The sequence below is a fragment of the Copadichromis virginalis genome, linkage group LG20, assembly GCF_057382275.1.
Source record: "Copadichromis virginalis isolate Kocher_CV1m ecotype Utaka linkage group LG20, C_Virginalis_male_GT1.1, whole genome shotgun sequence".
Classification (NCBI taxonomy): Eukaryota; Metazoa; Chordata; class Actinopteri; order Cichliformes; family Cichlidae; genus Copadichromis; species Copadichromis virginalis.
This window is the reverse complement of record NC_140637.1, coordinates 4,474,535-4,485,692: the sequence shown is the minus strand read 5'-3', so window position 1 is coordinate 4,485,692 and position 11,158 is coordinate 4,474,535. Positions and strand designations below refer to the sequence as shown.

Genomic DNA, 11,158 nt, shown 5'->3' with positions numbered 1-11,158 from the left:
GACAAATTGGGCCGGCCCTTGCGATCTGTCACTCCCATCACGTAGTTGCACTTTGATCCTGCTGCTTTCACGAGGAAGTTAAGGAAATTTTTCTCGAAGCTGTTTGTGAGGAACACACCCGCTATGAGACCTGTTGGTGCCAAATTCGTTTGAAAGAAGGGAACGATGACACCGGAGCAGAGCTGAGGCTACAAGGTAAAACGGCATGCAGCAGTTATGTGAAGGTCAAGTGACAGGTTATATAGGAAGTGGTTTAAAAAGGAAAAAGCTGCTGAGAACAGCACTGTGTCCTGCTCTGAAATGTGACGTTGCTTTTACAGAAAGTGTGTACTTGTTGCCATGAAAGCTCATCACCTTCAGTCATAGCTTAAATATACATAACCAAATAAACTAGTCTTAACCACTCGATGTGTTTAGAAAATGTGTATGTAGCCGCAATAACAACCTGTCACTTATACCAATATCTAACACAAACACCGAGGCTGGTTTGTGTATTCATGAGTCTTCAAGATAAATTATTATTGAGACTGTTTGCTAATTTAGTCCTTGGACTTAAAGCAGTTCTTGTAATTGATTTACTTTATATTAACCTCTACTTGCTTGATTAGTAACTCTGCGTATATTTATATTTAATCTGTGTTTAATTTTTAATGGAAAAAAAAGCACTACCCATGATAACATGGTTATAAATAACAAGAAAACAGGCCTCGGTGGTGTCACTTGTATGGAAAAGCCTTGTTGTAGTTTTCTATGCTGAAGCAATAAAAGCACACTGAACTGAGGAAGTGTTTCTTTGCTTATCAAATCAATTTGAACTCTAAGTGCTAAGAAGAAATCTTTTGCTCCAAGCTGTGAGAATCTGAAAACTTTCCAATGTAAACAAATCATTTTGTGTTTCTTACAGGTTCAAGTGGTTTCTGTGTGATTCCTCCCAGTCTAAAGTTTAAAGCCGGGGTAGACTGAAGATGTTTGGGAACAGTGCCCCCTTCTCCTATTTCCCAAAGTTGGTTGATTTAATTTTCCTTTTCAAGTTCACTAGTTATGTTTAATATGCTATAAGACGCTGATTTGCGGTGTTTCTGATACATACCCGTTCACACCCTTGCATAATAAAACAGCACAGTGCCATAGTAACCCTGAAGCTTACTTGAGCTGTGGACTGCGGATAGCTTATCTTCATATCGCTGAGCTTTGACTGAGATGATTTTATGGAGGTGGAAGGAAACTGAATGTTAAGGAATCATTTCTTCTTCTTCAGGGGCTTCACATCGGAGGACCTCCCTCCGAGGCGGGCTTTCCAACAAGATGAAATTAGGGAGAGTCCGCTGAGGAGAAGTGACTCAACCAGACCCAGTGGAAGATCTATTTACAGTATGTCCAGGCATTACAACACCTCATATCTAGGTATACATATTTTATGATGATATTGCACAAAATCGAATGTTCTTTACATCAGTACAGAGAAAGGAGTACTCGGAGACACTGAGCAAAAATCCTGACAGCATCAATGTCAGAGTGGAGGTAAATGAGTATAAACTCTACATCATCATGGACACATACACATTACTAACAGCACAACATTTAGCTCTCATCATCACTGACCCTCCTAATTGAACCCACAGCATCTTTTCACCTGTGAGATTGATGGCCAGGAGGTGAAGACCGTGGACGACTGCGTGGCTAAGCTCAAGAACCTGGATGCCAAAGGTCGTCTGTGGCATCAGGAGATGATCATGGAGGTTCAGGGACCATATCTTCTGCTCAATGACATTGAGACCAAAGTAGGTTCATCACTTCTAGAAGAACAATGAAATGTCTGGAACGGACATTATAGTATGATTGTTGGACAGAGTTTTGAGTCAGCACACCACCACAGTGGATTTGAAACCCTCAAAATGTGACTGAAGTGAGGATTTTCAGTTTTAATTCAGGGGGTTTAAAAAAATTGCACTGATATTATTGACATATATATATATATATATATATATATATATATGGACAGGTGATTCCCTAACGTGTAGAACTCATGGACATCATCAAACGCTGTGTTTCACCTTCAGCTGCTGCTTGTTTGTGGGTCTCTGCCTTCAGTTTTGTCTTTAGTGACTGAAAAGCTGGTCGGTTGAAGTAAAGAATATTATTTATTTTCCTCTCTTGGTTTGCTTTGGGTCCATTTGCACTGTGAAATGCTGTCCAATTAACAGTTTTGCAGCATTTGGCTGAATCTGAGCAGAAAGCACTTCACAGTCCATCCTGATACTTCCATCAGCAGTCACATCATCAATAAACACTAGTCTATTGGTGAGGGATCCACTGGCATCCATACATGTTCACGCCATAGCATTGCCTCCATTGTGTTTAACAGATGTGTTATGTTTCGATCACGAGCTATTTCTCTGTTTTTCTCTGTTCCATCATTCCAAAGATTTTTCAGAGCTGTGCAAGCTCTCTAAGATGTTTTCTGGCAACGTTTAATCTGACCTTCCCGTTCTTAAATATAACCAGTGGTTTTGTATGCCTAACTTGTGGGGATAGGTTAATCGGATAATCCAAATTGCCACTAGGTGTGAATGTGCGAGTGAATGTGAGTGCGAATGGTTGTCTGTCCCTGTGTGTTGGCCCTGCGACAGACTGGCGACCTGTCCAGGGTGTACCCCGCCTCTCGCCCTATGACAGCTGGGATAGGCTCCAGCGCCCCCCGCGACCCTGAAAAGGATAAGCGGAAGCGAACGGATGCTAAAATAATTAAGACATCAATTAACCGATGCTAAACCAGATTGTTGTGGCCACTACTAAAGTTGTTGCTGTCTCTGATTATTGGTTTACTTTGTTTTGTGATCTTAATGATGGCTTCCCACATTTACATTGACTCATAATTAAAATGACAGTGAAAAGCTATAAAACACAAATTCATCCCTTTGAATTAACTTGAGATATTAAGTCTGCTTCATTTGTCATTAACTAACATGGGAGCAGGCCTCACCTGTTAGCTGTCCAATTAACTTTGGGCCTCTGCACATGGGGCACTGTGTGTCTGTAATTCCTAAATATTTTATGCAGCACTTTTATTAAACCTCTCGAATTAAAGCGGAAAGTCTGCACTTCAATCACGACTTTATTGATTTAAAATCTGCTGTGGTGATTGATATACAGCAGCAATAATGCAAACTTGTCTGTGCAGGAAGTGAAATGGTATAGTAATGTTACTTCATTGTCTCAGTTTGTTAGTAAAATTATGTAAGTTTGGGATTTGAGGCCACTATTTAATGTTATTGTTCCACTTCATCCCAAAGGGTCCTGATGGGTTTGAGATTAAGGTCACTTTCTTCAACAAAACTAAATATAATTCTGTGCTGTAGCAGTAACATTTCCCACACCAAAGAGTATATAAAAGTGCAACCAGGTGAAGCAAAACCGTTACACAACCATAACTGTTTAAAGCGCTAAGCTGTGTGTGAGAAAAATTCTCTAATTATGAAATGGAAACATCTGAAAAACATGTAAAATATGTATGAGCAAAATAAAATGCCAGACCATTTTTAAAATTCCCCTTTTCCCTCTTTTTAAAGACTTTCAGTGTTGGCTATTAACGTTCGATCAATCTGATTTTGACAGACAGAACTGGACTTGGTACCTTTGAGCTGTATCGTGCAAATCAAAGCTGTGCTGGACAGCTGCGACTTCAACTCTCTGCTGGTGATAACTGTGCAGGAACGCAGCAAACGCAACCGCCGGTGCTTCATGTTCCAGTGTGAGGAGACTGGGGTGAGTTAACTTTGACCTCCTCAAAGTCGCCAGAGATCTGATGATAATTGTAATGTCGATTTTTCTTCCCGTTTGCTCTATCAGGCCGATCTGATCAAGAGCGACCTAGATAAGGCAGTCCAAAGAGGAGGTGGTAATCTGGACCAACACAGAGAGCCTCCGGATGTCAGGTAGGGTGTTAAAAAAAACGAAAAACCTAAAACATGGGTAAGATTTAATTACAGGGAAGCAGGAAGGACAAATGTGGAAAGTACAGTGCATTCATTAATCATTTCTTTCCAGGAATGAATTTGAACCCATGACACAACATAGGCTGGGAAGTTTCCGTCAGACTGCGCCCCCCTTTATGCAGGAAGAGTGGAGAGCTCCAACCCCAGACTTCATGGCCCCATCGTGGCGAGAGCCGGGTACAGTAGAAACATAAAGAAATTATCATTATTATCCAAGAGAAATTCAATTTATTTAATGAATTCACTGCGACTGAAATTCACTTTTTACATTTCTTCTCTGCAAATAAGAAATAAACTCAGTATTTTTAGTATTCCGAGTTTAAGTCACACCAGCTTCTGTTGAAATTTTTTTTCTCTCTTTGTTGCAATGCAGATCATATGCCTTCCTCACGTCCCTATAGTCCACAAGTAGAACCAATGAACCATTTAGACCCGTATGACATGCAGAGCAACCCAGAGATGGACCGTGATAAGACAGAGTCACAGAGGAACACGGTTAGTGCTGTGAAAACTTCTGTATTTTCTATGAATTATTGAATCTTCCTGTGGAATTATCTGTCTTATCTTGAGAGTTTCATATGATGCTTTCTTTTAGGACATTTTGAACCATGTTCTAAATGATCTGGAGATCTTCGTGGGCAAAGTTACAGCTGCAGTAAACACACCTGGACAGCAGGGGGACATGGGCAAGAAGAAGAAGACAAAGAAGAAGAAAAGCAAGAAAAATGGTAATAGCCTTCATCAGTCTATGTTTTTCACAAACAAGTAACCTATGAAGGATAACCTACAGATACAGGCAGTTTAATAAGTGCTTAATGTGACTGCTTATCAGAGCCCTCGGGACCACCCCTCAATCTGCCTTCTTTGGATGAATATGCCTTCTTTCTTCAGAAAGTCAAATATGGATTCAATCTGCTGGTAAGTCCTTCAGTTCAGTCTCTGCACATTACAAACTAACGTGAGGAGTTTTACAACAAACTTGTCTAAATGCTTACAGTTGTGACTAAAAGCACTGGTGTGTGACTGAAAGAGTCGTTATCATATTACAGGCCCAACTGGACGGCATACTGGTCAATCCTTCTGCTCCTGAGTTTGTCCACGTGCTCTTCTCAATTTTAAACATGGTAAGCTCACTACTGCTACGACTGCTGCTATATTATGCACAGTGATGGGAATAACGGCGTGTGTCAGAACAATGAGGCGACTTCTGTCTCCAGGTAGAAACAGGAGTGATACACCTGCTGCTGTCAGACCTGCAGGTATCAGGTTGTGATGTTCTCCTTTATAGTGGACAGAAATTACTTTTTTGGAGTGGCACAAAGAATTTGTGTGGCATCTTATTGAATGCAGAACAGCTGATGGTTCTGTAAATAGTTTGAAATGGTTATTTTAAAAAAAGGTAAATGGCTGCAAATAACTTTGTTGTTTGCAAAACCTGTGCATAGGATTTTAAAATTGACAATTGCATTTAAAGTTATGAAAGTTTGAAATATGATTCAATAGACATGTTTGTGGTTGTTACAGTAAAAAAATCACTTTTTCTACTCAGATTTTATGTTTTCTGACTGAGTTTAGATCAATTGTGTTAATACAGTCTGTCAAAATAAAAACATGACTGTAAATTCAGACACGTGAGTTTGCGCTGAAAAGAATGATACCAAACAAGGCAAAGTAAATAGTTTTTAAAGGTGAAATGTGGAGGGAAAATCAAAAGTAGTAAAAAATGGCCAATTATACCCTGGACCCCAGAGGGTTAAACTTTTTTTTTAAAGTAACGCAATAGTTACTTTTCAAGTAATTAATTACTTTTAGAAGCTTGTAACTCAGTTACTAACTCAGTTACTTTTTTGAAGAAGTAACTAGTAACTATAATTAATTACTTTTTCAAAGTAACTTGCCCAACACTGATAAGTCATAGTGCTTGTTTGGTTATAACTAGATTCTTTCTTTTTTCCAACAGACAGTTCATCAGTATCCGTTTGACCTGCCTCCCAATGTGATCTCCCCCTTGCTGACAGACCCCGCTATAGGCCTGCTAAAGCAAAATGTCACCCCGGAGGAGAACCAGCTGTGGATGTTTCTGGGAGAGTGTTGGAACATCTCCAGGTGAGGCAGCTTTAACAGTCCTCTAACACTTTTACTAGTCTTTTTATCAAGCTTTGAACGTTCTCATATATAGCCCTTTAACTTTAACTACATTTATACCTTCCTTGGCACGCCCTAACTTGTTGTGGGCCGTGTCTGTTTGCATGTGCTGTATTCAAATTGATTCCTGTGTGCAAAAAGTGTTTAATTTGGAATAATCAATGTAAAACATAGAAATACTAAGAAAGAACCATTCCTTGTTTTCTGAATGACTCATGGATTCATTTTTAGTCAGAAGAGCTTTACGGTTGCTAAGTTGTGAAAATAAACTCAGACTCTGTGTTTATGCTCATCTGGAAGGACACCTGCAGCTGAGAATCATGTTCAAAGTTCAACAACCTCTAACATTTACAGCGAAAGACTTGAGGGATTGTTGTGCAACTTGTTGTTTACCAGTTTTTTAACCACAGGCTTGACTTTTATTACAAATGAGAAATGGTTCACAAATATTTAAAGATTACTACTAGTCTGACTACACTTAGCCAAATGCCTCACACACAACCCAAAGGTTCTCTATTATTTATTTATTTACTGCTGATTTATGCACTATGAATAAATGAGTAATAAATAATATAAATAATTTTATATTATGGTAAACAAGGAGAACACAGTATAAAAAAAGAACCTTGCATTCATGAAGCTGTATTTTAAAACATGGATTTGAGCTTTACAGTTGTTGATGGAGCTAAAAGCGACCATACTTGGCCAAGAAAGTATTGCACTTTTTTTTTTTAAGTTATCAAATTCATTTGTCAGCTAATTGTAATGAAAATTATTTAAAAGGCACCAACAGCACAAACATGTTTGAGAGGCCCGGTTCAGTTGAAACTGGCTGACAAATGACAGAGTTGTCTAGCAGATTTATTTAAAATTTTAAACAGATGGTTAATAAAAATAAAATAAATAAGCCCTGTATCAAAAAGTAGCTTGTGCAACTTTTTTTTTTTTTTTTTTTACCAGGTTGTATAAGTGTTATTTTCATGGATGAAGTTGTGCATTTTATAATTCCTGGCCTCTGTTTCACTTGCAGGTCTCGATGGCCGGACGATAACGTCCCAGATTACATCCCAGAGTTCTATGATGGCTGGCAGCCCCCTCCGCCCCCTCCTCTACCATCCCCGTCGCCTTTTCAGAACGGTCCAATGAGCAGAAGCAACAGCCAACGCTTCCCAGGCCGACCGACGCTGCGGCAGCCAGACGAGGTACGAACTTATTATGACCCCCTGGTTCATCCTTAACAAAGAAGCTCATCAAACAGTGTAGCATACCTGGGTGTGAACTCAAAGTATTGCAGCAGTCATGCCCTTTAAAACTTTTTGTTTCCGTGCTGATGCTTAATTGTTATGCTGTAGCTCCATCTGCTTTAGGAATTGGTTTGGTAATGTGTTTATAGCCTGGTAGATTAGCAGATTGCTTTGAACTGTTGTTTTGCTTACCTGAGTTTGTCTCCTAAACCAACTGCACAATCTCCACTAAGTGGTTGTATGAATTGTAGTCACTGCTGCCATCTGGCACTCAGCACCTTTAAATCTAAATTTTCATGGCAACAGAAAAACAATATCGCCAATGAGGCCATCATCAAGAGGTTTTTCAGTTAATCCTGGTGTATTTTATGACTTTTACAGTTTATGGGCAACAATCCATGGGGTCCATCACCTCCACCAGCACCGTAAGTGTTGTTACACAGCAGTAAATATGGCTTAATGATCACATTTCTTCAGTATACCCAACACTTTTTCCTCCAATTTTATGCACTGCCAATACGAAGTGTATTTCGTCTGCTGCTCTTTCAGCTCCAATGAACCACCCCAGAGCATGCGTGTCATTTACAACTTCATGGCCAGAAACAACCAAGAGCTGAGTGTTATGAAGGGTGAGGTGGTTGAGGTGAGATCACAAATATTATTCAACAACTGCAAATACAAGATTTATTCTTACCTTTTCCAACACAGTATAAGAATTGTCTCTAGCTTTAAATAAAAGCAGGATCTGTAGTGTTTATCTGATGTAGACTGTTTTACATCATTGAAATTTAAGAAAACAGAGTAAAAAGCAAACCTTCATTTACCGGGAACTGGATGAGGATTTTGTTTTAGGGATATACCATCACTCTGAGGGGATCTGGATTATCAGGTATCATTATCAATGTAATGCAACAGTAATTTGGGGCATTGCAAACTTAAATAAAACTTAAATTTAAAATGTGTTGTAGATAACTTTTTCCAGCTCCAAAAGAAGAAAAAGGGGAACTGCAGATCTTTTCAATTCCTTCCAGCCTTTCAGCCACTGTCACATATTTTCCAACCAGTATTGTAACTATTGTGAACCTTATAGAGGAAATTAAAATGCAAAACTAGAATCTGAAATAACTCTAGCAAACACTGCAGCTGCAGCACAGAATGACTGACAGATAAGATTAATATTTCTTTAAACTTGGAGTTTCATTGCCAAAATCCAAAGTATTTGAGATATTTGGATTTGGATCTTTCACAGGTGATCCAGAAAGCAAAGCAGTGGTGGCTTGTTCGTAACGCGCGTAACCAGGAAGGACATATTCCTCTGAATGTTTTGGAGTCGTTAGGGAACCCCGAACCCGTGGACGACCTACCGGTGAGCTGAGCCGCAAGCAACCTGGGAACCCATCAACAATTATCTGTTTCCAGCAGGACGACTTATCATAACTGTTCTGCTTTTCTTTTCTTACGAATTGGGATGAATGTTAAATGTGGAAGAAGTTTAATGTCATGTGGTTTCAAGATTTTGGCAAATGCTTTTACTCTTTGAATCTCCACACTGTTTACTTGCTTGCAGTCAAACAGCTGCTCAAATAGACAGACAGATACTTTATTGATTCCACAAGGGAAACTGATTTGTTATAGCAGCATAATAAAGAGTAGAAATGTTACAGTCTACAATAAACAACACAGTTAAAAATGAAAGTGCGACAGGCGGCTGGTAAGGGCCTTACACTATGAGATAGTGCAGGAATTAATAAATTTACTACAGTGATAAACAACAAAAAAAGTCAAATTAAGTCAGTTAAAAAGGTCTGAGGGAGAAGGAGCTCTGCTGCCTCTTGAGTGTGGAGTGGAGTGGGTGTGATGAGTTGTCCATGATGGAGAGCAGTTTGTTCAGTGACCTCTGACGCTAACGGACTCAAACGCCTCCACATTCTGACCAATGATGCTTCTGGCCTTCTGGATTAGTTTGTTGATCCTGCTGGCATCTCTGGCACTGATGCTGCCCCACCCACCAGATAACGGCAAAACAGATGGCACTCGAAAGGATCTCCAACATGTTGCTGCAAACATTAAATGATCTGAGCTTCCCTAGAAATCGAGCAATGTGGTTTTCCATCATTGTTTAAACACTACCCGCCAATCAGAAACCAGAAAGCCTCATGTCAAAAATACTTTGTGCCTTGCGTTCAGATTGGGCATATTCATAAGCGTGTACATAAATAAATATGTTTGCTCATAAACAGCCTTCACATTTGATATTTCAGTCTTCCTTCCAGCGAGATCCTCGCGGCCCTGTCACCCTGGACAGGTCCTCCTCACCTGCAGAGGTGCAAGCCTGGCTTGAGTACAAAGGCTTCTCCAAAATGTGAGTGGCATTCTCCACGGAGTAACAGACAAGTTCATGTTTGCAATCTATATAACACTTGCATTTAATGTCATTTTATTTCTTCTCTTGTACAGCACTGTCAGGAGCCTCGGGGTGCTGAGTGGACAACAGCTTCTGGGAATGAATAAACAAGAAATAAGGACTGTGTGTCCAGAGGAGGGGGGCAAAGTCTTCTTCCAGCTGCAGGCTGTTAAGTCAGCCATTGCAGTAAGTAAATTTGTTATAATACGCACACACTCACAGTTAAATGTTAGCATGTAAGTAATAATTTATCCTGTTTCCTGCAGCTGGCCAGTGAACCGTCAGGCATGTACAACGGCCGCTACTAACGACCTGCGTCACTGCGCCGGCCCTTCAGATGTTTCTCATGTGTGCAATTAAGGGTGTTGAATTTAAACTGTCTGAATTGATTTCGCTGCTTTTCCATAAATTAAACTGTAACAAATGTTGATTTGCTGTTTGAAGTGGCAAACTCGAAGATTTTAATTTCCAGTGCTCGCCATCAAAGGTAAAAGTCCATTGATGGAGTGGTGGGAACAGTACTCAGACGCAAAGGTGGATGTCAGAGACAGGGGGGGTTATCTGATAACTGTTATCTAAACCGGTGACATCATTCTGCATCTGTGTGGTTACTGTTTGCCTAGCAACAAGTCCAAAGTGGACTGGAAAAAATGCTTGTGGACACAAATGAAGAACGGAGGTTTGGAGTTGTCTTTTCAGGAAACTGGACAATGCTATGGAGAATTTAGCCCATGATGAGCCTGCTGATTAAAACAATGCAACATTAATATATTTGCAGGATTAAAAACATTGTTTTTGGTGGTTATCTTCCTTAATAGAACGCTGTATTAAATTACTATTATTTTAATTAAGCATTTTCTACTGCTGCAGCTTGGCATGAAAAGAATTTAACTGGTAAAACAGTCAGTCAACAATTTTCTGCTACTATTCACCCAAAAAACAAACCAAAAAAAGCCAAGAAGTAACTTTCATCCACATCAAACTGTTAAATGAGCTGCACAGCTCTTCAGTGAGGATACTATTTGCTTTCACTGCACCCTGCTGTTCACAGACTCGTACTGTGCAGCATAAAGTCAGATCACAGCTACTTACAAAATGATGGACCAATTTATTCAGTTATTTCCTGACCAGTAAGCACAGCTGCTGCCTGAGGTATACGAGTTTGCCACTTTCAAAGGAAGCGTCTATATATATATATATATAAAACGTATCAATGACAGCAATTAATTGTCAGTTACTCAAATACTAGTTTATACCGTAATCTTGCTTTTTTGTGCTTCCAGTAATTTCGACTTTGTATAGTTTTTCCTGATGAAATAAAACGAGTACGTATGTAAACAATGGCTTCATCCAGCATTTGCCTCATTGAC

General features: G+C 39.6%; 1 protein-coding gene across 2 annotated transcripts; it reads left to right on the top strand.

Annotated features, from left to right (window-relative positions):
• The first annotated feature begins 53 nt into the window (after window positions 1-53).
• Window positions 54-11,127, top strand: eps8l3b (EPS8 signaling adaptor L3b). Of its 2 annotated transcripts, none has more exons than XM_085443701.1 (20): window positions 54-195; window positions 905-1,003; window positions 1,259-1,371; window positions 1,457-1,521; window positions 1,623-1,781; window positions 3,616-3,765; window positions 3,850-3,935; window positions 4,048-4,172; window positions 4,369-4,490; window positions 4,591-4,723; window positions 4,828-4,913; window positions 5,045-5,119; window positions 5,956-6,101; window positions 7,171-7,342; window positions 7,766-7,809; window positions 7,934-8,027; window positions 8,634-8,750; window positions 9,658-9,746; window positions 9,842-9,974; window positions 10,055-11,127. In XM_085443701.1, the coding sequence occupies exons 2-20, from the start codon at window positions 966-968 to the stop codon at window positions 10,094-10,096; spliced, it is 1,989 nt and encodes a 662-aa protein (XP_085299827.1). In that variant the 5' UTR covers window positions 54-195; window positions 905-965; the 3' UTR covers window positions 10,097-11,127. The 2 variants fall into 2 exon arrangements, with proteins under 2 accessions (XP_085299827.1, XP_085299826.1); XM_085443700.1 differs by having other exon boundaries at window positions 9,646-9,746.
• The last annotated feature ends 31 nt before the right edge of the window (window positions 11,128-11,158 follow it).

What these genes read in the sequence shown, in the direction of transcription:
- eps8l3b (XM_085443700.1), top strand. Translation starts at nt 966, where the DNA reads ATGTTTGGGAACAGTGCCCCCTTCTCCTATTTCCCAAA. An exon ending in AGAGAGCCTCCGGATGTCAG is followed by an intron (nt 3,936 to 4,047) that starts GTAGGGTGTTAA and finishes ATTTCTTTCCAG; the next exon opens with GAATGAATTTGAACCCATGA. An exon ending in GAAGAAAAGCAAGAAAAATG is followed by an intron (nt 4,724 to 4,827) that starts GTAATAGCCTTC and finishes ACTGCTTATCAG; the next exon opens with AGCCCTCGGGACCACCCCTC.